The sequence below is a fragment of the Girardinichthys multiradiatus genome, chromosome 24, assembly GCF_021462225.1.
Source record: "Girardinichthys multiradiatus isolate DD_20200921_A chromosome 24, DD_fGirMul_XY1, whole genome shotgun sequence".
Taxonomy (NCBI): domain Eukaryota; kingdom Metazoa; phylum Chordata; class Actinopteri; order Cyprinodontiformes; family Goodeidae; genus Girardinichthys; species Girardinichthys multiradiatus.
In genome coordinates, this window is record NC_061816.1 from 16831933 (window position 1) to 16858876 (window position 26944).

Genomic DNA, 26944 nt, shown 5'->3' on the forward strand with positions numbered 1-26944 from the left:
ATAACCCTTTAGTCAAAAGTCAGCTAGGAAGCTACGAATCGGATGCCAACTTCAGCGTCAAGCTCCTTCTTCTCCATTGTTTGAGGCTTCGCTGAAGGGATTGGCACCCTCGCCGCATGTACCGCATGCAGTGGAGGTATATTGACACCGGGTAAGTCTTATAATGACTCAAGTCCTGCTATAAAGGTGAAGGAGGCTGGAATGAATTACTGCTGGAGCTCGCGGAGGAATCGCTCGCTGACGCAACGTTTAGAAGCTGTTATTGAAGCGCACGAGACAACAGCGTCAGGCTAACGCGAACTATTTTCAACTGTTTATTCGCCCAACTGTTGCCTGGTTGGCTTGTTGTGGCCATAACGGCAACCTCTCTGTTATCGTTAAATATTTAAATGTAATTTATTTTTTTCAAATCAACAAAATCAATGGAGGCATTTCTATAAACGTGTCTAACTCTCTGTTGACAGAACAAAGGCCTACTACAAGGCTTTAATTTAAAGTATAAATATTTGTGAGCAATTTCTTTCTGGGCGTTTAACATTGAATGTCTCTGAACGTTTCTGAACATGAAACAGTGGTCTAGAATTAAACAGAATAAACACGGATATTAAATTTAAGTAATTGTTTCCAGAGGGGGATTTAGGGATAGTGGGGTCCAGCTCGGCCCCCCCAACGTCCATTTCTACTCATTTTAGCAACACTTATTTGTAGCTTATTGTTGCTTCTTAATACAAGTAGGTCTCAATAAACACCATTTACTGTAGGAGCAAAAAGAGCCTGGTACAGTTAATCACTTTGCAGTGAGAAAAGTATTTGCCCTCTTCAAAGAAGTAATTTTTTTTATCACACCTAAATGATTCAGATCATCTTAAACAAAAGCCAGACAAAAAAAAACTGAAATAAACACGAAATACAGCATTAAATTATTTCTTAAACTATTCAAATGTACCTGGCCTTATGGGAAATGTAATCACCTTGTGTTAATTCACAAATTAAATATGATTGACCAAGTAAAAAAAACAAAAACTAAGTTAATTATTTTCTTGCTATAACAAGGCTTGATTGCTTCCTATTAATCTCTATAATAGAACCTGTTGGACAACACGAAGTAGGCAGAAAGAGCTCAGAAAAGAATCACATGCTCCGATCGAAAAAGATTCAAGAAAAGATGAGACGGATGACATCTACCATCGAACTACGATAAGAGCCATTATCCACAAACAGTGAAAGCATGGAGCGGTGGTGAACCTCCACCTTATTTGTGCCAAGGTCATTGTTAAGGTTATTGTTCATGATTCAACTGTAGAAACAACAAAAAGAGACTAGGCAAAATGGTATCCAAGGGAGAGTTTCAAGGCCCAACACAAAGACCTGTCTCAAAATTCCCAAAAACATCTTGGGGATCATCAAGATGTTTTTGGGAAAATATTCTGTGGAGTTATGAGGGAAAACTGGGAAAGTGTGTGTCTTTTTACAGTTTGCATCAAACTAACAGCATTTCAGAAAGAGAACATAATACCAAGTCAAGCGTGGTGGTGCGGTGGTTTAAGGCAGCTCTGACCTGGAGGACTTACCATAATGGAAGGAACCATGATTTCTGCTCTCTACCAGAAAATCCTCTCCAGAAAATCTCTGACCATCTGTTTGTGACTTAAAACTCAAGCTTTCTTGGGTTATTCAGCAGGATTATGATCACACCAGCTAGTCCATCTAAGAATGGCTAAAAGACAAAAGTAAAACGAACCTTATGTTTTGAAGTGGTCCGGTCATGGTCAGGACCTTAAATTGAGTTAATATGCTGTGACATGACCTTAAAAAGGTTATTCATGATTGAAATTCCTTGAATCTGGCTGAGTTAAAGCAATTGTGCAAAGAACAGTGGGCCAGAATTCATCTATAGTGATGTAAAAGCTAGCTATTTAATGTGGCCCCTGGTTTTTTGGGCCCCCCAGAGAGTTGCCCACCTTTGTGTATTTAAGTCCAGCTCTTGCGGCTTCTTTACTGTGTAGTTCTCACTCTTTACTCCAAGCTTATTGTTGATGGAGTTCCAGATCATTGCTTTACCCTCAGTTTGTACATCCTGCCATCTTCCACTGCTGCGTTGGTTTTGTGTCACCTTCTATTGGATGGGCCACTGAATGCAGATTAGATGTGATGGGATGTGAAAAGCTGACGTAAGCAGACTTACACTTGTGCTGTGCAATGCTGCCTGTGCCTCAGGAGTCACATTGAGGGCTGCTCTTGTGCTGCTGTGGTTTAACCGTCTCAGTAATGTGCCCTCTGGTGAGTAGTGGTTTTCAAGTGCAGGTCATTTTTGTGTGGGTTTGTGGTTGGAAACCGATAATTTCCAATTTAATTTCTTTGGGTTTAAAAAACATCATGAAGAGGATGATGTGAGTGTAGCTGTCTGACAGCCTCAGTAAAGGGATGACTCACAGGCGTTTGGGCACGATCAGTGCTGGCCTTTTCAATCGGGGAAACAGGAAGCATGCATTGAAAGTGCTACAGTGACTGGGAACATAATGGATCCTGAATCTGTTTACTCAGGTTTAATAAATGCACGGTGTGTGTAGTGAAAAGGGTGGTACAGGAATCCGAACACTAAGGGTGGTCCCTACGGAGTCTGAAAAGAAATCAGGAAAGTGTTGAATTTATTTCATTATTTTACAGTTCTGGATAAGGGGAGAAAAGTATTTGTATTTCTGTATTGTCTGAATGCTGTATCCTTCCTTCTGTGTCCCTCCTTTTTTCACTGTGTCCAATCTTCTTCATTCACTTATGTCCGTCCTTCCTCCTTCCCTCCGCTTTTTTTCCAGGTTACATATTTTAGGCTTGCCGACTGCAGAAATAACATACTGAATTTTAGTATGTTATGTTTTAAAATGTATTGAAGGCCTGAATTTTGGAAACTCGAAGAATATTTTACATAAAAAATGTAAAAACATTATAATAGCAATATTATAATTAATTGCTACCTTTGTTATACTTGTATATATACTAAGGCTCATATGTTACATGGCATTTCAGACTGTAGGGTTGTGTGCAGAATATCTGTGTGCCGCCCCCTGTGCAAATTATTAAATATTCTGCCTTAATCTTGTTTATGAACCCAGCTGTTTCAGTTTCACTGTTGTGTAAGCAGACCTTGCCCAAGGACTCTTGTCCTTCCACTGGCTTGTTTCCTGGTACTCAGAACCCACAGAGATACATTATATCATCATGTCCAGGCAGTGCACCCTGGTCAGTGATGCAGAAGATGAAGTGTGGATTATTTTTTTCTATTATCAGAAAACAAGCTGCTTATTTTTATGGTTGGTTATGCATGGGCCAATATTACATGTTGATTAATGCAGTAATCTTATTTTTTCTGGAATATCAAGATTTTTGATGCAAGAATATGCAATTAGCACATGTTCTCACCATGGCTTGGAAAGCAGGATGTGGGACAGTCGTTTTGTTAACCTCGAAAACAGCATCTGGCACATGAGATGAAGAAGGAAATCCATCAGCTGTGGCGCTAATTTCTCCTGAATTATCAGAAATACCTCCCCTTAATCTATTGGGCAAAATCCCTATGGAATCCTTGGATTAATATTGTGTTCTTTCATCTGTTGCAGGTAAAGGTGCGCATCAGGTCTCCTCCCATCAGTGCAGTACCAGGATGTGATGTCACAGTAGTAACTGCACTCCTGTCCTGTCCAGCTTTGTGTTTTTGGAGAGGGGAGCCCCTCCTTCCCACTCCGAGGACAGGACATGTTTGAAGTGAAACCCCGGGCGGTGGAGAAGAAGGAGTCCAGCACAGAGACAGGTGAGGAGTTTGTGGATGCTATCATTTTTGCCAGAAGGCTACAGGGCTCGGGGAAAAAAAGTACTGGCTCCCTTAAACGGGTTTGTCTTTTTTTTTGTCGCACGTAAATGTTTCCAATCATCAAATAAATGTTTAAATCCGACAAAGATAACCTGAGTAAATACAAAAAGGTGTGTTTATAGGATGATTTTAACATACCTTGGTGGCAACAACGACCACCAATATGCCAATGAGTCTTTAAGTTAATCTTTGTACAGAGCGTATTGTAATCTTAAAGATTTGTTCTTTTTGTTTTGACATCAAATTGAGTACTATAAAATAATCTTGGTCTTGGTGTTTATTCAGGCCCCATCTTCCCTCAGGGCAGTATGCTGGGTCTTTGGGCCAGATGCTATTGATAGCTCATGTGTCCCAGTAAACCACATATCTGCTCAAGTGAAAGGTTATTGGCTTGTACAGTTGCCACACCCATAAGAGCACACACTCATTCATTGAAACTGCACAGCAACTACACAAAAGTACTTCCTGTTTTCCCTATTTACAAAGCTACAGCTTCCTCTTTTTGTGAGCTAAATGAAAACACATTAGGGCCTCTTTTAGATTTTAGAGACTTCTTTTGGTTTCTTTTTTAGATTGCAGCTCAGACTCAGCCAATGATCAATGCAACATTTCTCCTCTAGAGCCAGTGTTTGATTTTCCCACATTAAGCTGCTATGGTAACATGGCAGTGCTATGAAATCACGCTCATAATATTAGCAAAAAATGGCCTGACTCCGTGAGTCAATTCTGTAATATGCTAAAAATCCTTTAGCATTTTCCAGTGGAGACATAGTAAGCAGTACACTTCCTCAAACAGCTAAACCTTACACTGTGAACGGAGTGCATTGTGGGTAATGTAGTTGGTTTAAACTGAAGAATGTGTTCAGACAGAGGGTGGGAAAAAAAAGAAGAATTAACAAGGGTGTTATAGTATATTCAGCTTCTGAGACTAGAGGAAACACAGTATTGGATTCCCAATAAAGAGACAAAGTTTTAACAGTATTTTAGGGAAAACAAAGAATTGCCTTTGTTTTTTTGTTGTTGTTTTCATGAGTAAAAGTTTCACCAAACACAAACTGCATGGAGGATCTGTATTTAATGACTGTAATCCAGTCCACGTTTGGTCTACATATGTTTTTTTTTTTATGCTTCACTCAAACTATGGCGGCCCAAATGCAGGTCCATTTGTTTTCACAAACAGAATAGGCGTTCCAGAAATCTCCAAATCTGTGTTCATTGTAGAATAATCTATCTTATGGTTGATAAATCAAAGTATTTAGATGTTTGAGAGGACTAAATGGAGTCCAGATTACCTGGAAAAACTGTGAAACTGAGCAGCTTTGCCTTGATCTATCATTGGATGTATTAGGCGACGTCACACTGTGTGTTAGAGAGCGGTTGGTGTTACACAGCTCTGCAGTTAAACAGGATCTGACTATTGTTTCGAAACAAAGACAATACAATTATACAGTTGACATTTTAAACTGTGTTTATCAGCAGTTAGCTTCTCTGCCTTATCTGACTTCATTTTAATACTGAGATTCACTAACAATAAATCTTCTTTCCTCAGTAGCAACTTCCATACTGAAGTGTGTTGTCTGTGTAACTTGGTAGTGAATTAAAGGACAGAAGGATCTCTGCTTATTGAGTGAAGCTGCACTCAAAGAAGATGTAGTAAAAATGATGCAATTAAATAACAATAAAAGACAGTATGACATAAATATGAAGGTCATTCAAGTGATTAAAAACATTTAAAAGATATATAAATTGTAAACAATTTAAGATTTAAAAGATGAAAATTCATAGCAGAGATTCAAATAACTTACTCTTGTCTTTTGTAATGACACGGGGACCCAGGAGTTTTTAAAATAATTTAATTAGCATTTTGCCAGCCTGTATCTCTAGCCTGAAGGAAGCAGCTCATGCTCATAATGGAGAACATGGGTTCGGTCGGCCGGGATGTTTTTTTTTTTTTTTGGTGTAGTTTTCAGCAGTAATTTTTTTAATGGTGACTAGATATTACTCACAGTTTATTAGTGTAGAATTGGCCTGAACGAAAAGAGCTCTAAAGACATGCTGGAAAAGAGGTGCTGTACCCCTGTTGTAATTAGTTGTTTTTTTTGCCACCTCGGACCTCTGATTATGTCAGCTTAGACTGAAAGGTGATTATTTTGGGTTTTCTGGAGTTTTCATTCATACTGAAATATTATCACAGAAATCCTAGATGGTTAGAGCAGGATGAGAAAGGATGAGATAGACGTAATTTATGTTAATACTTAAAACGAAGATTTAATGTGCTACTTTTAGTATAGCACACAACCAGCATGTTTAGGCCATATTTTTTTTATAATTCTCAAAAGAGTTTGATATTAGAAGCATGATTAACATGTCTGCTTGGTTTCCAGATGAGGGGCTGGGCAGCAGCGGGAGGCATCACACCTCTGGCTCACTGGGCTCCTGTTCAGCCGGCTCTGGCTCCCTGTACCTGTCGGACAGTCAGGACTGGGTGGTCTCTCCCAGCTGCTCTCCAGATGAAGGCCCCGCACAGATCAACTCCATCTCTCCCCTGCTGGCTGAAGAGACTCTCCGTTACATGAGTAAGTGTGCGTCTGGCCTTCTTTTAAGTGAGCCAAGCCTGCGATGATATATTTAAGGAGATAACGAGGGTCTCAGGGCCTGTGAGGGATTCATTTCACATGGCTCACTTCCAGTTGCACTAAAATCTGAGAGATTTACTGTGGATATTATTCGGCACAGAGTTCATCTCTGCATCTGCCCTGTTGGTGTGTGTGTGCATGAGAACTAAAGAATGTACTGACCTCGCCAGAGTGAAACACTAGGGACCAGAGTCACGAGACAGGGTCTAATCAGGGGGAGAGCTTAGGGAGGAGATTCCAGGGTGGACAGATGGAGGATGAAGGCAGGACAGTAGAGAGAAGAGACGGCATGCTGGGCTTAAACATCAACAATGATGAGGTGTACGATACCTTTGCTGTGGAAGGTGAGTGCAGCTATCTGCACGCTGCTGTTTTGTTGTGTGTGTGTGTGTGTGTGTGTGTGTGTGTCTCCGAGGTCAGGGAGAGCATTACTTGAAAATGGCTTGCTCGTGAGAAAGGAAGTATGGTAGATCTTAAGCTTTGTTTCCTGTACAGTCATACAAGTGGTGGTATGCAGGAACAGCATTACCAGTTAGAAAGGGGCAACTCCCTGTTTTCTTCTCAAATGCCACGATTACACATTCTGCACCAAAATTGCTTTGCGTTGCTTTAAAATGCAGTTGATATAACAAAAAGTGTGAAGAAATACTACAAAACTAGAGCAAACAAGGTCTGAACTGATGATTATCTTAATGTTTCTACAGTGACTTCCATTTTTTTTATCACTGCTTGCTCTGACTATTAATAGCTCTTAAAGAGGTCCAGTATGCTAAATGCGTCAATGAGGAGACAAGCAAGTGCACCATGAAAGCAGGCTATGGCTTCCTGAACTATATTTATACAACACTGACATCTTTTTGATTAAATACAGTCATTTTACAACCAGTATAGTTATGGAAGATGAGAGACATAAGGAGTTTCATTTGCAGTTTGCCAGAAGCTATATAGGGACTGAGTTAACAGGTGGAAGAAGGTGCTCTGGTCAGGTGAAACCAAAATGAATGTTTTAGGCCTGCCATCAAAACATGGTTAAGGTGGAGAGTCAACACTGCACTACATGCGGTTTGAGACATGGTGTTGGCAGCATGATGCTGTGGAGATGCTTTTCTTCAGCAGGGACAGGGAAGATTGTAAGAGGAGAAACCTGGATGAAAACCTGTTAGAAGACAGCAACCCTAAACATAAAGCCAGAGCTAAACGATTAAGATCAAAGCATATGGTCGAAGTCTGGACATAAATCCAGTTGAGAATCTGTAGCAAGACTTAAAAATGAATGTTCAAAGATATTGGCCATCCAGTCTGACAGAGTTTAAGCTATTTTGTAAAGAAGAATAGGCATGTCTCTAAGGTGTCAGCGATATACCCAAAACTCTCTGTCACAAAAAACCTGACTAAAAATACCTTCAAGTTTATGGTTGCAATAGGTAAAAAATTCAAAGCATACTAATACTGCTGCAGAGCATTGTATGGATATTTCATAAAATGATGATGTAACATCATCTTAAGTGTTATTGTTTGTGGCATGTTGTATAATTGCATAAAAGAGATGGTTCAGAAAGCAACCAAACAGCATTTATAGTGAAAAAGTTCGTTCTTTCAAAACCACATCAAAGCAAACCATTTTACTTCATGAGCTACTCAAATTTAACCTTGGCTTAATAATAATCAGTTCCAATGAGATTATATGTGTATATATATATATATATATATATATATATATACACACTCTTAGTTCCACTTGGTTTCCTATAAAACCATGTGAAATTGTGTCATCCAGTCTGACACATTGTAATGTTTATTGATACCAAAGGTCCAACCAGCCATAACACTAAAGCTCCAGTGTTTCATAACAGCCAGACCAGCATACTATGTGAAACTCATAAATGTAATAAGTTGAACTTTTCAGTTATGCAATTTATTGTGGCCAGAGTCCAGTCATCCTACTTCTATGTAACATTCGAAGTAAATAGGACCGACGCTCTGTGACTGCACATGATCAAAACTGGATCATAGAAGAGGATTACCTTTACCACAGCAACATGCTCCAGCCACAAGGTAAAGAGTTATTTGTGTAGCCATCTTTCCGTGCTGCCCGAGGTTATTTTCAGCCGGCTGGGGCTGGATGAGAGGGCAGCAGCACCCAGACCCAGAGGTCATCTAGGATCTTGGATTACTGGACTTAATCAATACACATTATTTGTACTTTCCATTATCTTTTACCTAAAACTGTGTCAGTTATACTGATATTCATTGTTTTCATGTCTGTACTTCAATCAAAAGGAAATGGTAATGTGAAGTGTATACGTCTATCATTGTTACAGTATGAGGCTTGATTAAAAAGACAGTGATCGGAGCTGCTGCTTCTCTTTAAACAGGTGGAAGTGGGGGAGCTGTCTGTGCAGCGCTGCTGACACCCACTCAGGTGCTAAGAACAGATCAGACTAATGAGTAGATGCTCAGCGCTCCAAAAAACTGATTTATTAAAGCTTCTGGTTTCACTCTGTTTCTCACTTCAACTTGCCAAGCATCTATAAAGGATGTTTCTCTCCCTAGTTTTCCTCTAAGCAGGCTGGTTGCTTCAGCAGTGCCTGGCAGAAGTCATATCCCTTGAACCTTTTCACTTCAGTTCACTTTATTGGTATTTTACTTGGTATACCAACACAAAGTAGCATGTAATAGTTAAGTGGAAGGAAAGACATATATGGTTTTAAAGTTGTATCTTCAGAAACAAAACTTTTGAAAAGTGTGGTGTACATTTGTGTTCAGGTTACCCAATTCAAACACCTTTTGTTGCAATTATAGGTGCAAGTGTTTTGGATGGTGTGTGTCAACCAGAGACAGAGGTGCTCATTCTTCTTTCATCTGGACCCCTACTGGGTCTCTTTCTTTCTGCATTCAACTCCATCCAGTTTCCCCATCAACTCCGTTCAGCTTACCTGTCTCTGCTGATGGAAACATCCCCACAGTATGATGCTGCCACCACTGTGTTTCACTATGAGGATGGTGTGTTCAAGACACATACAGTGATTTACTCTTTTGGGCAAAAAGTTCAGTTTTGGTCAAATCTGACCAGAGCACCTTCTACCACGTCTGTTGTGTTCCTTACATGACTTGTGAAAGACTACCAGTGACATTACAGCAGCTTTCTTTCAACAATAACTGTTTTCCCACTTTTAAAGATAGAGGACAGATATGTGGAGTCAAGAACTAGGAGCTGTCCTGTTCACAGATCCTATCCTATCTCTGAATGTTCTCTAACAAACTTCTGAGGCCTTCACAGCCGCATTTATACTGAGATTAACACATTTACAGGAGACCCTAGTAGTAGGAGACTTTAGGGGTATCTGAGTAAAAGGGGCTGAATACAAATGCGTGCCACACTTTTCAGATTTTGTTTTGTAAACCGGTTTTCCTTTCCTCACAATTATGAACTACTTTAAATTTGCTTGTCACATAAAGTCCCAAATAATCTACATTAAAGTTCATGTTGTAATGTGACAAAATGTGGAAAATTTCAAGGATTGTGAATACTTTTTAAAGCACTGTTTACTTCTGAAACTGTACCTTCTTTCCCCCCTTCTCTCTCTAGCTTATCTTGCTTTGGAGCCCTCTTCTTATTCCCGTCCTGGCTCTCAGAGCCTCTCCAAAGGTATCCATCACTCCCTGCCTGCCTGTTACTCACAGTAACTTCCTGTTTAGAATCAGTGTGAGAGAGTGGCTTTAGTTTTCCATGCACTTAAACTTGAACTTGGAGCCCCTTTTTGCCCTTTTCTTCTAGACAACTGCAGAATATGCATAGGTTTCCTGTCTTTGACATTTTAACAGCTTGTATTAGAGTAACACTGTTTGGCGTGTCTTTTATTTGGGTGTGTTACAATTAGACAGTACATTGGCTAGGTAGTTAGTAAATCTAGCATGCCATCTACTTCATGTAGTTTGGAGTTAAAATGTGGTTTTATTTTCATTTAAAGTTTTGTTTTGGTCTGCATGAGTAAGTTTTGGTTGCATGTGCAGCAGCATGCATGCAAGATTACTTGCAAGCTAGCTAAATGTGAATCGTTCCTCCCTGCTCAGTCCTCAGTGCCGATCGAGTGGAGCAGATGACCAAGACGTACAATGACATTGAAGTGGTCACACATCTTTTGGCTGAGGTAGGTGTCCCTTGGTGTTGACCAAGATTTGTTTTCCTCCAAAAACCTGCAGATAGTTACCTTATTAACCCTGGGAGTCCTGTGTTCTCATTGGACAGCGAGACAGAGATTTGGAGCTTGCAGCTCGGATCGGGCAGTCACTTCTGCAGAGAAACCAACTTCTACAGGAACGAAATGACGCCGTGGAGGAGCAGCTTGCACAAGCTGTGGACCAGGTAGTTGGTTTTGCATGTTTAACATGAGTTATTTTTCTTATTTTTAATGATCTGTTTATTTTACAATTTATGGTACTAAAATTTGGGATGGGTTACTAAATCACAAGGTTTAGGGCAGGGGTACGATTAAAGTCCAAGTTCTATTTATCATAGTCCGTCAAGCCTCACTCCATAATCTCCCTTATGCTTGGTCCTTTATCATCTCTCTGGTCTCCTGGCAAATTAAGCATATTGCTCTTGTGTTGGTTCGAGGGAGAATGAATGAAAATTGTTCTGGCTTTTTGTCTTTGAATTGATGATTTTCACTGACCACTTTTCCTTTTGCAGCGAAATTGGAATTTGTCCTTTTCTTCCAATTATTGGCTCTCAATGATGAGGGAAGTATTAATTAGCGAACCCCTCCGATAGTGAAAGTAAAAACGTGCCAATTGCGCTGCAGCAGTAATGTCCAAGTTACACTGTTATAGGCTGTCGGCTCATCCTTGGCATGAATTGACAGTCCATGTTGCTCTATTACATAGCCGACAAACTGGCATCTGGTGGTCTTCCGGTAATTGTGGAAACACACCACAAACAAGCCAGAATCATCTTTATTGGCCAAGATTGTGCGCACAAACAAGGAATTTGACTTCAGTTTCAATCATTCACTGCATACAGACATTAGGTATAAATACATAAACTGATGGTGATCCACATCAGACTGTGTTTTTGAGGAAGGTGAGGGGAGGGAGTGTGGGGGGTGTTCTCCAGAAGTCCACAGTCATCTCCACTGTCATGAGTGGGTTAAGCTTTCAGGTGGTTCTGACCGCGCCACTGGACCAGCCGATCCACCTCCTGTCTGTATGCAGACTCCTCACTGTCATGGATTAGACCAATAAGAGTGGTGTCATCTGCAAACTTCAGGAGGTTTACAGACGGGTCGCCTGAGGTGCAGTTGTTTGTGTCCAGAGAGAAGAGGAGTGGGGAGAGAACAAAGCCCGGGGTTGCCGGTGCTGATAATTCTTGTCCCCAGTCTCACCAGCTGCTGCCGGTCAGTCAGGAAGCAGGTGATCCACTGAAAGGTGGAGGCCAGCACTGTGAACTGAGTGAGCATGTCTGTGTTGATGGTGTTGAATACCAAGCTGAAGTCAAACAGGATCCTGGCATACAACCCTGGGGGGTCAATGTAGTGCAGGATGAAGAGTAGTCCTAAACTGACTGCATCATCTGCCGACCTGTTTGCCCAGACTTGTTCTGTATCATAGTTTATTACCATGCAACCTGGAACTTGAATGGTTTTGAAACTGAGAAGTTGGGTTCATATTCATCTCCTTTATTTTGTTGCCAAAAATACACCTTTCTGAAAATACAAGTTCCATGGTGAAGCACCATGGTGGCAGCATCATGCTAAATTAAGTTTCTACCTTACGTTGCTGGCCAGGTACACCAGCTACAGCATGAGCTAACCAAGAAGGATGAACTGCTGCGGATAGTGGCCATTGCCTCGGAGGAGGGTGAGCAAGACTCCAATGCGACAACTCCCCAGAATCAACCTCATCTGCTGGGGGGAGCTGCGGCCACAGCACTGATCCAGCTGGAACATCTGCAGGACAAGCTGCAGGAGCTGGAGGAGGAGAACCAGGCACTGAGGTCTGAGGTATGGCATTTTCAAGGTGGAAATGAAAAGAAAAGCAATCCGTTATCGAAATAAATGAAAACCAACATTACGGAAAAGCAATTTTTGCTGGTTCCATTTAATGCAGCATTTACATGTAGCTGTCTGCATTATCACCACTATCCACATTTCATTTTTCAATTCATGCTTTTAAGAAATAAATCCTTTTGCTTTGTTTCATAATATGGAAACAGGAATATTGCATTTCTCTTCCAGGCGTACCAGCTGAAGAGAGACACTGTGACGTATGAGGAGAAGGAGCAGCAGCTCGTCAGCGACTGTGTTCAAGAACTTCGTGAGTCAGATGTGCACATTTGCACGCAGCTTAGGACAATTTACAGTTGGGAATGTACAGCGCCTCGCAAAAACAGCCCTACTGCTTGAACAACTTAACATTTTGTCACATTACAACTAGGAGGCTCCAATCTGTTTCATTAGGATTTTATGTGATTGACAGAGACAGAGCATGATTGGGAAGCGGATGAATTATTTGTACAAATTTAAAAAAAAAACGGCTTGTACATTTTTATTCAGCCCCTCTGAGTCAATACTTGGTAGAACCACCTCATTTCAGCTACAGCTGCCTTTTGAGGTGCGTCTCCACCACTTTGTATAGAGAAACTGATTCTTTGCAGAATAACTCTTAATTGGGTGAAGAGTGTCCATGAACACAGATTTTTAAATCTTGCACCAGGTTCTGACACATTAATATGGTTTGATCTAAGTTATTCTATTATAGCTCTGGCTTGACGTTCAGAGTCTTTGTCCTGCTGGAACGTTAACCTCTGACCAAGTCTCAAGTATTTTGTGACTTCTATCAGGTTTTCTAGTAAGGGTGCCTTGTGTTTCTCTCCATCAAATCGGACCATCTTCTCTGTCCCTGCTTAAGTAACCCCAAAAAAGTACAATTTTCTTTCCACTGTGCAATTATCTGCTTTGTATTGGTTTGTCATTAATTTCAATAAAATACATTCATATTTGTGGTTGTAATGACAAAATAAAAAAAAAAGCCAATTTTTCTAAAGCAACCCTGGGTGCTAGCTGCATCTTGTATTGATGTATCTTACTCCTCACAGGTGAGTCCAACAGTCAGATGGTGTCTCTGACGGATGAATTGTCTCAGAAGAACGAAGAGCTGCTCAGACACCAGGAGGAAATTGCTCAGCTGCTCTCTCAGATAGTAGAGCTGCAACATAGAGTAAAGGAGGTGAGCATGTGTGGCTTTTCCAAGCTTAAATCACATACCATAACTGTCAAAAACTTAAGTCTTGTTCTCTACTGTTGGTTTTCTAAAGCTGGCTCTGGAGAAAGAAGAGCTAAGGATCCACCTTCAGGCCTCCAAAGATGCCCAGAGGCAGCTTACAGCAGAGGTACAGATTTAACAGGTCATGCTTAACTTTTCTTTTATTATTATTTAAAGCAGGTAATATGGAATAAAGGAACATACCTCTGTTTCTGTGCTCTGTCCTTGACCGATACTCACATGTATGTGGTTATTGCTAATTTTATAACTTTTAAAGAGCTCTTTAAATGTTTGGACCATATTTTATGCATGTTTGTGCTCCCGGCAGCTCAACGAGCTGGCAGAAACGAACGCAGAGTGTGTGGAAATGCTCCACGAGTCACAGGAGGAGATTAAAGAGCTTCGCAGTAAGAGCAGTCCCTCCACTGGGATGCGACGGCACCTTTCTTACGGCCTCTACGCCATGGTGAGAAAAAAACTTTCGTTTTTTTTTTTTACAAATTAGAAATGAATACACAACATATGTTAATAATTTTTGTTGGTTTACTTGGAAATGTTAATACCTCCCAAATTGTGGCAGGAATCCTTGGCAGCAGAGATTGAGGGCTCAATGAGGAGAGAACTAAGCATTGAGGAGGAGACCGCCTCTCAAGACCAAAGGTTGGAGACCCAAACCTGACTCATATTTGATTTGAAGCAGTTTTGGCTTTTTTGATAAAAAAAAAAAAGGAGCAATGTCAAACGTTATATTTGAAATGGGCAAAAAATACATTTTAATTCTGTTGCTTAGCTTATTTGAAGCAGCGTTAGCTTTTTAAAGAAATGTAATGCATGTAACAATTTCATCTGCATATAGTCGACATTTACAAAACAGCAAAATAATTTGTGTTTTATTTTTTTTCTGTTAGAATTTCCCAGAAGAGGGTCTTCCAAACTGTTCGCTCGGTCAACGCCTCAGCTTCTCGTGCTGCTATGGCCTCCCCGCCTATCCCCGGCTCTGGACAGAGTTCTCTAGTAATGACAGCCCAACCTTTCCAGTCTGCACAAGGGTAAGAGGGTATTACTTTTTTTGACCTACAGTCAAAATATAATGAAATATTCCAAGTTGTGATGTATATCTGTGTTTGAAGGGACGAGGTACGAATGGGCCAGCCAGGATTACCAGGAGGAAACGACCTTACCAAAGCTCTCCATCGCCTATCTTTAAGGCGACAGAACTTCCTGTCTGAACGTCAGTTCTTCCAGGTGGAGCGTGAGAAGAAGCTGCAGACCCTGACAGGGGCAGAACCAGATGGAGAGGGCAGCGGCTGCAGCTCCCCAATGGGCAGCGTGCTCTCCTCCTTTTCCAACCTCTCCGATCTCACAGTCAGCTCTACTGTTTTCAAGACCTTCTTGCCTGAGAAGCTTCAGATTGTCAAACCAATGGAAGGTAATTGCAAACTTGCTGCTTTCATCTGCTGCTGTGAGACTCTGTCCAACTGGCTAAACATTACATTACCATGCAAAATGCAAGCTCACATTAGGAATATATTAGCCAACAATTATTGCAATCCAGACAATCCACTGATATTTGGATGACAATATATTTACAATAAAATGTGCAGCTTTAACACAAGTTTGATGAAGCTGTGAACTACTTAACTGCTAACAATTTAAGTTAATCTGATTATTAAGCTTTTTTTTAATTTTTCTTAAACTAGTATAGCTAAAATGTAGCTTCATCAGATGCAGTTATGAAAATTAATATAAAAAACAAGGAACATGCTAAGTTCAATTACTTAATCAATCAGGCTGCGTCAAATCTTTACTTTATATTTTATTTTTACAAATCAATAAATATAACATTTTATATTCAATAATCTACAATGAAGCCAGAGGGTTTAAACTGATATTGAAAGATTTTATTTGAGTTTTTTAGTTTGTTAAGAGGCTGGGTTACTTTTAGCTAGTTTTAGCTTGACTTGCTATCTCAAGTCTAATATAAAAATAAGGGTTAATGGTCCAGAATTTATGCATAATCTTTAGTTTCTCTTATTTAATTTATTTTTACATTTGTTTAGAGTCGCTTAAATTATTAGCTATTTATACCTGGCAGCTGGTTTGTATTTATAAATAACTTTGAGAGTTTAAATTAGTTTAAAATGAGCTGAATTATATTTTTAGCTTAATTATGCTGACCTGCTAGTACTTTCTGCTAATCTGAGCAAGGCTTATTCATAATTAAGTAAACTGTTCAAGTTTACATCACAATAAAAAGTGTGAAAACTGATGAAAACTAAACAGGTTATAATTAAGTGTTGGTTTAGACATTTTAACTAGATTTAAGATTTTTGTTTCACTGTTTGAGCTAAAAATGTCGAAGGTTAGCCTGGTAATGTTAGCTTGCGAGCTGTTTTGTCATTTCTTCTTTACATTGGAAACGTTCTCCAAACATTGGTATTTTAAAGCCTTATTCCAAAATGGATTCAATTCATTTTGCTCTCAAAATTCTACACACAAGATCCCAGAACGATGAAGTGGAAAGAAAAAAAGTTACATTTTTTGCAATAATATTAAAAACAAAACAAAAAAGACCAAGAAATCATGTGTTATGTTTCCTTTTGCTCACCTTTGGGAGAATTACAGCCTGAAATCTGAAGTATATATTATTCCAAACTCAACATTTAGGATGCACCTGAGCTGATTTTTTGTGTCATAGTAAAGAGTGTAAACACTATTGTTCATGCAGTTTTGTTTTTTATTAATAATTTTAATACATTTTCTCCCAGTTTTTCATTAGTGTGTGCTGAAATTTGAGAGGAATAACTGATATTATGTTGTAACGTGAAATATGAACACAGTGAAATGCTGTGAATACCTTTTGACACAATGTTAAAACACAACTCAACTAAATTCCTTAATCTATCATTCTTTACATTATATGTTTGTCTTCAGGTTCCCTGACGCTCCATCACTGGCAGCAGCTTGCCAAACCTCACCTAGCCACCATCTTAGACCCACACCCTGGGGTTGTGACTAAAGGTTTCCGGCCTCTGGCTCAGGATGCTGTGTTCCAGCTGTCAGACATGGAGGAGGATGAGGAGGGCGAAGAGCATAGAGGGATTCCTGTCCTTGAGAAAGGGACAACCGAGAAGGGTAAGGAAGAGCTTGACGAGGAAGAGGAGGAAGGCGGGATAACCTTCAACGTGCGCTGTTCATCCACACCTGAGGAAAGAAACTATTCGGTTGCACCTCACACCAACGCGCCTCTCCCCTCGAGCCGGCTGACATCGTCTGGAGTACCTTCCACTTCCTCCTTTGTCCACTCGGACCTCTGTTTGACACTTAATGAGGTCACGGGGAAATTGAACCAATCCCCTCACTTCATTCCTGGAGCTTCTACATCAGCTGTCCAATCACAAAGTAGAACTTCCACCTCAACATCTTCTTCTTTTGGTACAGTTTTTCTTTAAACCTTAAAGACTTTGATACTGCACCATCAATGTGAGATTGTCTAATGACCTTTGTTTTGTGTCTAGTACCAAACCCAGGGAAGAGTCAGAGCTCCACCTTCTCTACCTACACCTTCACAACCTGTCGCATTCTCCACCCTACTGACGTCACACTGGTCACACCAAGGTAGGTGAACTTTAAGTATAAACAAGGAAATAAGATTTAAAAATCAAATTTTAAAGTATTGTCGAGATTTATTAAAAAGCTCAAAGGAAAGGTCAGATAGAAGTTGAGGTAAATAACATTTAAGGTCCACAACTTTGCTATTGTTTTAAAACTTGGAAACCTGGTCATTTAGGTGACACATTTTCTTGACTCTGGCTTTGTGTTCTTCAGTTCACAGTCATCCCTTTCAGCCAACACGCCCAGCTCCATGAGAACAGGTCCCAGTACCCCTGTAACTCCCTGCAGACTGAGCTTTGGTGACTCCTTCCCCCCTCAACGCCCTCCAGCACCCCCCAGCAGCCTGGCCAAACTGGTCCTGGAGAGAGGTATTTCTGCACAAGTCTCCACTGATGCCCCCTCTTCATCATCCAGATGTGCTCCACGGCAGCCCCTGTTACAACTCGTGGCTAGCACACCTGCCAACTCCACCTCCCAGTCGCCCGCTCCCTCCCCCGTGCCTACAGAGTCACGCCAACACCCGCCTGACAATTTTCTAGCCTCGCGGCCTGCAGAGCTTTTTCTCCAAGATGTGTACGGGTTGAACCTGGGCCGAGCCCCACACCCTGACCTGCCAAGCCCTTCCCAGGAAACCACTACCCTATCCTCTGGTTCTAAGCCAGTCCGAGACAAGGCCAACCTAGTCAGTGTCGGTCTGGTAGAAAGACTTCGTCATTTGGGCTTCTCTAAGGTGCTGCACAGTTCAGAGTCCGACGCTTCAGTGCCACACCAAGAGGCCGCCACTTTTGTGTCAGCAGGCGGGGGAAGTCTGATGGAGGGCCTGAGGCGCAATCAGAGTCTCCCAGCGATGATTGGCGCCAGAGTAGGTAGTAAGTCAACCGCTCATCCAACCTCCCTGGCTATCCCATCACATTGGGGAAATCTTAAAGAACGACGGCGGCATCTTGCCTCCATCTCACATCCTCAGAGAGGTTCAAAACACTAAAGGAAGGAGTCATACAGCATCCATACCTTGATCCTCTTGGTTTACACCTCCACCCCAACTCCTTCCTTTCTGCCTTTGGAGAGAGAAGACAGGGAATCAGTAGAAGGAACAGTCCTTCCTTTTAATGACATCGATTAAAAGCACAATTTAACGGTTTTTAGTGACGCTGAGTTTTCTCAATGTACTCATCTGCCATTAAGCTTGGCCTTAGCTTGACTCTTGAGTTGGGTTTGCATTTTAGTAGTTGTATTGTCAGGCTCTGGATGTTCAGGTGTAACTGGAAGCAGGTTTCCTATAAAGCCAAGAAAAGTCCTGGAATTTGATTTTAGTGTCCCATTATCTAGACGTTCTGTATTTTCTTCATTGTTCTAACTTTTCCTTTCTTCCTCCCACGTCCTTTTTTTCATTTCTTCCTTGTGCCCTTCTTTCCCTCCTTGTCTTACGTCCCTGCTTTCTGACTAGCCTTCCTTCCTTGTGTCCTACCTACTTGATTTCCTTGGGTCCAGTTTCCAAAGTCTTCCCAAGTAGAAATATCTTCCATAAATTCATGGGGAAATTCCCTATTTTAAAATTTAAAACCAATTTTTTACATTAAAAAGTTGCAGGAACTCTCTGGGGAGGACGTAAAGTAATGATGCAATTGTCTGAGGGTTTGTGGAAGTCTATAAGAAAGGATGAGGAACATTTGTGAAAGACAGAGTTTATTCTTGTTAGATGGTTAAGGAAAGTGGTGACTGAGTGAGTGAACATCTGAGCACCCAGAGTCTTGCTGTTCCAAGGGCTTGTTCTGTAATCAGCAAGAAGAAATGTAAAACAGTATCATCCCAGCCTATAATCCAGTGAACAGTTATTCTGTCATGTCAAGCTTCTAGAAATACAAGCCTTTGATGTCAGTGGAAGAGTGATCCAACTAACTTTTATTATTGAGACACTAGTTAGACAACGTAAAGCATAACATGATACTGCCAGACTAATCTTGTAGACCAGCCAAACCTGTAAACATACCAGTGTTGGATTTATTTTTACTGTTAATATAGCTTACGTTTTCTGTCCATGTGGTATGGCAAAAGCATCTGCATGAAATGCCTATATGTCCCAGCATGCATCTGTAAGTAGGCAGGTGGGGCCAGGCTGAAGCAAGTTCAGAACCAAAATGCGCAAAAAAAGGGAAGGAGGGAGGAGGTCTGTTTTTCTTCAGGTCTTTGTTTTGTGTGTTTTTTAAGAAAATGAGGCCTTAAACGGAGGCAAGCACTGTTTTCATTAAAGTTTTGTTGGTATGTATTAGTTGCACTTAGTAGGTTCTGGGGAACATCGCAGAACTAAACTGAATATATTTTATCTTTTCACAAGACAGGTCAGCTTTCAGTCATGTTTCTGTAGAGAACAAAACCACCATCTAGATGCTTTTTTCTAGTTAAGGGTAAATGCAGTTCAAACATTGGCCAGCAGGTGGGAGCATTTCACATCTACAAAGTACTTGAAATCAGCCATTCTCTTTAAAAGCCTAAACCTTAACTTGCATCTGCTCTTCTGTTTTATGGCTAACCTTTTACTGATTACTGTTTAAAGTATTTAAATCCTGGCATTAATGAAAACATTTGGTGTGTCTGGTAACAATATAAGCTAATAATTTAATTTATGTTGCAATTTGTTTCCACACAAAGGAAATCCATCTTAACGTAAAAAACTTTATTTTTGTTAGAACAAATATTCTGGCTTGCACATGTTTAAATGAAGCATTGTGAAAAAGAAAAAGGTGTATAAATGTACGATGAAAGAGAATGAAGACTCATCGAGTGACTGTATCTTTTAGATTTGTTGTTGTTGTTGCCATATCCTGTTTTCCTTGTAACACTGAAAGTTCAGGTTCGTGGCTTTTGGTGGACATAAATAATACAGAACTTCCTTGTGTTTCCCAGCTGTAATCAGGATCCTATGTTATTGCCTCTTTTGTAAAATAAAGCTATTGAAATTAAAATAATATCTCTGGTTTATTGTGATAGGTTTGACTGAGGAAGAAGAAAAACGTAATCCTTTGAACTTTATGAACAAGATAAAGCAGGGTGGCAGCTTGCCTTGGGGATGGTTTAGGAGGTTATACTTGGTGGGAAGAAGGGTGGAGCTAAATAGTGAAATCCTGGAAGAAAACCACTTGGTGGCTGCAAAGAAAGCAAACACTGGAGGAACATTGAAAATGCACCCTAAAAAACCTAATTCCCAGCATGATACATGGTGGTGGCACCATCATGCTGTGGGAATGAGTTTTTGTTTTACCAGAAACAGATGTTGGAAGAAAATCTTAGATGCTGCAAAAAGCCTGAGACTGGGGCACAGGTTCACTTTTCAGCAGGTTAGGATCAAACCATAATGTGTTTAAATGGCGTAGTCAGAGTACAAAACTAAATCCAGTTGAGAATCTGTGGCCAGGCTTGTTCATAGACCCTCTCCAAACAATCTATCCTTTAGCTAGAGCTATTTTGAAAAGTAAAATGCCAAAAAGGTTTGTTCTCTAGATGGGCAAAGCTCGTAGATTTATACCCCAAAAAACTTGGTTATGTGGTTCCACAAAGATTTGACTTACAAATGCATTCCACACTTTTAAGACTTTTATTTGCAAATTTGTCTTCCACTCTGCAATTATGCAGCCCTTTGTGTTGATCTACCACATAAGAATTTGAAGGCAGATTGCAAGAAGTTGTGAATGCTGGAGTCCAGAAAGAAATCTTGCAACTAGACTCTAGATAACATTACTTCACAGTTTAGAAATCCTCATCCAGGAGATGTAGCACTCCAGCCTGCAGCCTCATAGAGGGCAAATCTTAATGGTATCAGAGCTAGATGTAAACTGCCCTAGGGCGAAGTCCAGACCCACCCCGACCCCACTCCCTACTCCGAACGTAGCATAAAGAGGCTGGGTGAAGTTCGCCCGGAAGCTGTGTAGGTGTGTCATGTTGTCTGCCACGCTGTAGAACGCCAGTGTTCCTGCAGACAGATCCACATAGATGCCCAGACGGGGTGAGTAGGTGACAGGAATGTCCCTCTTTTGGTTGTCATGCATGGCTGAGCAGCAGGTGTCTGACAGCTCCAGCGTCCAGGACTGGGCGTTGTAACCAAGGCCAGACCGGGCATCGGTGCCCTTCCTGCTCAACGCCCCGTAGGCTACCCCCATGGAGGAGCCCCGGCCTCTCCACTCCGCCTCCCAGTAGGAGCGCTGGGCGTGCAGCGGGCTCTGGCACATCACTTGGGTCCAGCCGTCAAAACGCTGGGGGGTGTCGCAGTAAGGCTGCGTTGGCCCCTGCAGTGTTGCCTTAGTGTTGCCTTCGGAGAGAACCAACCGTTTGTGAGCTGTGTTGGGGTCAAGGGTCAGAATCACAGAATCTAGAAGAGAGAGTTACCAACCAATTAAATTTAAATACTTAAAAAAAAAATTCGTTTGAGTTCTTTATCCACTCACATTGAAGAAACTCCTCTCTGGTTCTTGGTTCTGGCGCCTGAATGCTGTCAATGTTGATTTCTCTCACTAGAAAATAACAGTCCATGAGCAGATCTTACAGTTTATTTATTGTTCCACGTTGAAATGTAAGATTTATGGGTAATATAGAAATAATGTTGTTGACTGACATGCAGGGAAAGCTGGAGATTGGGTCATGGCATCTGGCAGCGGGGTGTCCAGAAACAAACTTGGGTTTACTGTCCAATGAAAAAATCCTGATTAGGCAGTGTTTTAATACTGAGACTTTATGAGACATTTACCATTGATAAAGAGCGGCCATCTTACTCTCTGTTGGTGTTTCAGACACAGCCACCATTCCCCCTGTTCAATCAAAGACAAAGAATTAAAACAATGACTACCTTTCATTCAGTTTTAACCAGATTTATGGCTGTTTTGTTTCTTGAAATGTGACTGCCGGTTAGCCTAACAATGTAATGAAGGAAGCATTCGGGCCTTACATGGGTTCCCTTCTGCAGGTGCCGTGTTATTAACTGGGGTGGCCTGGCTGGCCCTTTGTCGGTGTGAGCGGAACAGGCTGCTGATCGACGCCATCCGGCTGAAAGCTGCAAGAAGGATAAAAAGAGAGAAATGTTTCATGGGAATAAAATAATTTACTTTTCGTAAATATTGCAATGTTCAATTTCTGCCACATGGTGCCGACAAAAGACAACAATGTAATTATACCATTTGTTGGTGCTGGTGCTGGAGCAGTCACAGGAGTGGCTGGGATTGGAGTCGTGGCTGTGCCAGGGGCGACCGGGTTCTGACTGGACCTGCTCCAGAGAGAATGAGCCCCTCTGCGACTGGGGGTGGGGCTGGGACTGGGGTTTGACTCACTTTCTGTTTAATGGTTAAGGATGGAGATATGACTGTCAGTTTACGTGGCCTTGAAAAAGTACTGAAGTTTTTCCCATTACAAACACAAACTTTAGTCTGTTATTGGGATTTTGTGAAAGTAGTGAATAATTGTAAAATCTAAAAAAGTATGTATATTTTAACAAACAAAAGACATTTTAAATGGATAAATGGATCTGAAGAGATCCATTCTTCTATAAAAACCAGATCAAGCTCAGACAGATTGGATAAAGAGCACCTATGAACATAGTTTTTTAAGTCTTGCCACATTTTCTCAATTGGAAATAGGTTTGGACCGGGCCATTCTAACACATGAATATGCTTTGATCTGAACCATTCCATTGTAGCTCTGGTAGTTTGTTTAGGATTATGTTTCTGCTGGAAGGTAAACACCTACAACAGTCAAGTTTTTTGCAGCATCTAAAAGTAAAACATTCCCAAATCACAGCCGTTTCATCATAAGGATGGTGTTTTTAAGGTGATATGTTAGTTTTCCTTCACACAGAGGTTTTGCTTGTAACTCAGATGGTTTTTTTGGTCTCATCTGAGCAGATGACTAAAAGTTGTCTTGTTGACAGATTCACGTGAGCTGTGGATCTCTGAAGCTCCTCCAGAGGTACCATGAATCTCTTGCCTCTGATTAAAACTCTCCGGGCCTGACAGTTTGAATGTACGGCCATGTCTTGGTAGGTTTGCAGTTTTGCTATCCTTTTTGCATTTTCAAAATTATTGTTTGCACCCCTTTTGTTAAGGGGTATCTGAATAAATGGGGCTGAATACAAATACATGCCACACTTAAACCTGAAAATAGTTTTTCTTGAACTCTGTGTCATCATATAAATCCAAAATGTGACAAAGTGTGGAAAAGTTTGAGAAATATGAATCCATTTGCAATTATGCACTATGGGTTCAGTTCCATGTGAGCATGTTTCTGAGCAGGAAGGGAGGTGTGCTTAATCAGAAGGAAGTGTTGGGTTTTTAAACCCTACCCTGCCCTCATTTACCAGTCTCTCTCTCCTCTCTTCTCCGTCTGTTCCCCAGTCTGGGCGAGCTTGTGTTTCCTCTGTCTGCAACAAAGAAGAACCATTTCTAAAACACGCAGATGTGTTTCTGCTGTTGGTGAACAGCTTTGCATTAAATTCAAAAGCAATCTCACCTCGAGGTGCGTCCCTGCTCCTCACGTCGGGACCTCTGAGGCCTGTTGGACATAAAAAGCATTCACTGCCGTGTTGTTTGACTGAAATGCTTTCTAAAAAGTTTCATGTGGCTGAAGCAAATCAGGGTTACTGGTGTGCAGTACCTAGTCCTTGTCGGTCTGTACCTCGGAGACCCATTGAAATGCTGGGAGATGAGGAGCGGTTGTTTGAGTTGCGGTTACCCCGGCCAGAAAACACTAGTAAGAAAAGAACAAGCGTCTGTCAGGATCATGAAAACGGTTCTCCTAGGGTTCATTTAGAGCTCAGTAGAAAACTCACATTTAAGAATCCCTCCTTTCGCTCCAAGGCGGCTGGCTAAAACAGATGAAAACAGTCACTGCCAGGTAAAACGGCTAAACATGTCTACATGTTATGTGGTGGCGAAAAGAGCAATACTCAGTACTTACAGTTTCCCAGAGTAAACAGTTTGGTGTCATTGACTGAAAGAGATTAGATAAAAGTGTTAGGACATGGAAGAAAAGGAACAACATGGGACCAAACCAGGAAAGGTTCTTCTGACTGACCTTGTTTGGTGATCTTCCCCAGCTCGTGATTGCACAGATCCTCCACTCGGTCCCTGAGGGCCAGGACTGCTTCTCGAACAGGGTCAAAGGTGGCATCAGAATTGACCTGCACGGTCGGCAGGTCGCTGCATTCAAGGGGATTGCTCATGGCATCGCATGTCTAGAGGGAAAATAGGACAGATACTCTGGCTTTTAGAGGGAGTCATGTCTGATGATAATCAAGACTCTACTGGAAGTGTTTGCTTTCATGTTGGGGATCCATCATTCGCTTTAGAGGGTGACCAGAATTACATGATTTTCTAGAGATCATCATTATCCGCCAGTTTTATAATTAAACGTAACTGAGCAACCAGCAATGTTTATTTCTTATATTTTACTTCTTAATACACCATAGCAAAGTGGATCCTTCACTCTAGCATCTGCTTGGAAGCTGGGAAGATTCAGGATTATCTACTTGTACTGGAAAGGTGTCAGGGATGCATAAGAGGCTACTAGAAGAAAGTTGAAACAACATTTTTTACAAGTCTGTGACCCATTGATAAAAGAGAGGCTAACATTTACTTTACATTGCAAGCTACCACTTAAACTGGTGACATATTCAAGTCCAGCATAATTTCTAAGACCTGTGATAAATTTAGTGTCACTCATGATGTTTTGGACTTTATTTTTATTCTGTTACTGTCTGCCATATATTGTATAGTTTTGAGGCTGATCTGCCTCCTCTGGTCACAGCACCTGCACTCTTTGTCTTGTCTGGCTAATCTTAAGAGTCTCTGTGCCCTCATGGGCCTCCTTAGAGTCCTCACCATTCACTAAAGCCTCCTTATCTCCCTCTAGAGATTGTTTCACCCGACCTAGACCTTGCAACGGTAGTGGTGTGGAAACTAAATTAGTTCCATCCATCTCTTTTTCTGAGGCAACTCTGATTTAATGTTACAGTCACCATGTCTGTCAAGCAGCCCACTGCAGGCTAGCTCCCTGAGCAGACAACCTGACTAATTAAACCATTAATACTGTTATACTTGTTTTGGACAGCAGAATGGCTAAGAAATATTTTGCAATTAGTGCATCTGGAATGGTTTTGCTGCAGTGAAACTGATGCTTCAGCAAGTATAACCCATTACAAACAAGTCTTTTCATAAATCATCCATACCTGCAGGTAGAAGATGTTGTCTTCACAGCTTGCCAGGTCCCTCATCTCTGTGTCCCTCTTCTTTCTCTCCTTGATCTCAGCCTCCAGGCTGTCTGCGACCTCCTGGGCCTGGTTCATCTTCTCCAGGCTGGCCTGATCCAACACCTCCTCTAGCAGCTCCTGCAAACGCTCCACAGAGCGCTGCAGCTCCCCCAGAACGCTTTCTGTGTCATCATGAACCTTGTCCGCTGAACCCTGTTGTGAAGATAGAGACCCACTCACTAACTAGTCCTGCTACCCATAGCTTCATCTGTGGTTTGCCATTTTTTTCATTTTGGATACCAAACAAAACCTTGCATTAATCAAATATCTTGCAAGCTCACCAACCTTAACCCCCTCCATCATCTTTTTCATATCTTGTAGCTCCCGCTCCCTGTCTTTCAGCCTCAGCTGGTTCTCTGCTTGGATTTCTGACAGTAGCTTCTGCAGAAAGATGAAACCGTATACCAGCATGAGAAATAAGACGGGCCGCAATAAGCATCTGCGTACAGTCGGTGCCACTGACAGCAATGTGACTAGGAGGAGCAGTGTAATGGGACAGGAATGTTGTTAGGAATGCATTCAGCCTGGCTTCGCCAAACAAAAGGTGGAGAGGAAGGACATGTCAAGCAGAAAGCCGTTAGATACAACAATGAGCGCCTCACAGGAGGGTGGATATATTGTATCTGGAGTTTTGATTCAACAACTCCTAGCAAAAGTATTACTATCTCCTTAAATTATTACATGTTGCTATGCTACAACCACAAACTTTTATGTTTGTGACAGACCAACACAAAGTTGCACAAGAAGTGTTTAAATTAGCATTAGGATATAAAACGGTATCCTAAGCTTTAAACATCTAACTGAGCACTGTTCATCTGACAATGTCAGACTGTATCTATATATCAGAGACGCAGCAGCTGAAATCCACAGCTCAGGTGAGGGGGAAAATAATTAAATGTGGCAACTAATATTCATGAAATGTGCAAATCTGGCCCTTATATGAGAGCAGTCAGAAGAAAGCAATGAGAAGTAGGTGCTCAGGTCAGGTGAAACCAGTACTGAACTTTTTGGCCCACCTTCAAAATGCTATTTGTGGAGAGAAGCTAGAAAACCCCAACCCCACCAGGAACCATAGTAGCTGCAGCATTAGGCTGTGGGCATGTTCTTTAGCAGGGATGAGGAAGCTGGCCAGAGTTGATAGGAAGATAAATGGAGCTAAATACAGGGAGGAAACCTGTTAGAGGCTGCAAAAGACTAGAAACTAAAACTGCAGTTCACCTTCCAGCAGACATTGACCCTCAGGATACAGCAAGAGCTAAAATGAAATGGTTTAGATCA

The 26944-nt window shown here is 41.3% G+C and overlaps 2 protein-coding genes across 3 annotated transcripts in view; one reads left to right on the forward strand and one right to left on the reverse strand.

Annotated features, from left to right (window-relative positions):
• trak2 (trafficking protein, kinesin binding 2) lies at positions 1-20342 on the forward strand. Of its 2 annotated transcripts, XM_047355753.1 has the most exons (17): positions 1-151; positions 3615-3805; positions 6250-6441; positions 10091-10150; positions 10576-10652; positions 10751-10867; positions 12288-12503; positions 12738-12816; positions 13598-13728; positions 13817-13891; positions 14093-14230; positions 14345-14424; positions 14673-14813; positions 14895-15193; positions 16699-17199; positions 17283-17382; positions 17593-20342. In XM_047355753.1, exons 2-17 carry the CDS (start codon positions 3751-3753, stop codon positions 18362-18364), a joined length of 3033 nt encoding a protein of 1010 aa, XP_047211709.1. In that variant the 5' UTR covers positions 1-151; positions 3615-3750; the 3' UTR covers positions 18365-20342. The 2 variants fall into 2 exon arrangements, with proteins under 2 accessions (XP_047211709.1, XP_047211710.1); XM_047355754.1 differs by lacking the exons at positions 1-151; positions 3615-3805; positions 6250-6441; positions 10091-10150 and adding an exon at positions 8174-8556.
• trim25l (tripartite motif containing 25, like) overlaps positions 19811-26944 on the reverse strand; it is an 11577-nt gene continuing 4443 nt past the window's right edge. Inside the window, exons 2-15 of the mRNA XM_047355755.1 lie at positions 25952-26047; positions 25586-25819; positions 24433-24592; positions 24316-24348; positions 24188-24223; positions 24013-24105; positions 23869-23910; positions 23717-23779; positions 22542-22697; positions 22316-22420; positions 22143-22178; positions 21986-22054; positions 21819-21884; positions 19811-21742 (exon numbers count right to left, since the gene is read on the reverse strand). Of these exons, the coding sequence (XP_047211711.1) occupies positions 21168-21742; positions 21819-21884; positions 21986-22054; positions 22143-22178; positions 22316-22420; positions 22542-22697; positions 23717-23779; positions 23869-23910; positions 24013-24105; positions 24188-24223; positions 24316-24348; positions 24433-24592; positions 25586-25819; positions 25952-26047 (1764 nt within the window). The 3' untranslated portion in view covers positions 19811-21167. The remainder of the gene's footprint in view (positions 21743-21818; positions 21885-21985; positions 22055-22142; positions 22179-22315; positions 22421-22541; positions 22698-23716; positions 23780-23868; positions 23911-24012; positions 24106-24187; positions 24224-24315; positions 24349-24432; positions 24593-25585; positions 25820-25951; positions 26048-26944) is intronic.

What these genes read in the sequence shown, in the direction of transcription:
- trak2 (XM_047355753.1), top strand. Translation starts at nt 3,751, where the DNA reads ATGTTTGAAGTGAAACCCCGGGCGGTGGAGAAGAAGGAGTCCAGCACA. An exon ending in AGAGGCAGCTTACAGCAGAG is followed by an intron (nt 13,892 to 14,092) that starts GTACAGATTTAA and finishes TGCTCCCGGCAG; the next exon opens with CTCAACGAGCTGGCAGAAAC. An exon ending in CCTTTCCAGTCTGCACAAGG is followed by an intron (nt 14,814 to 14,894) that starts GTAAGAGGGTAT and finishes CTGTGTTTGAAG; the next exon opens with GGACGAGGTACGAATGGGCC.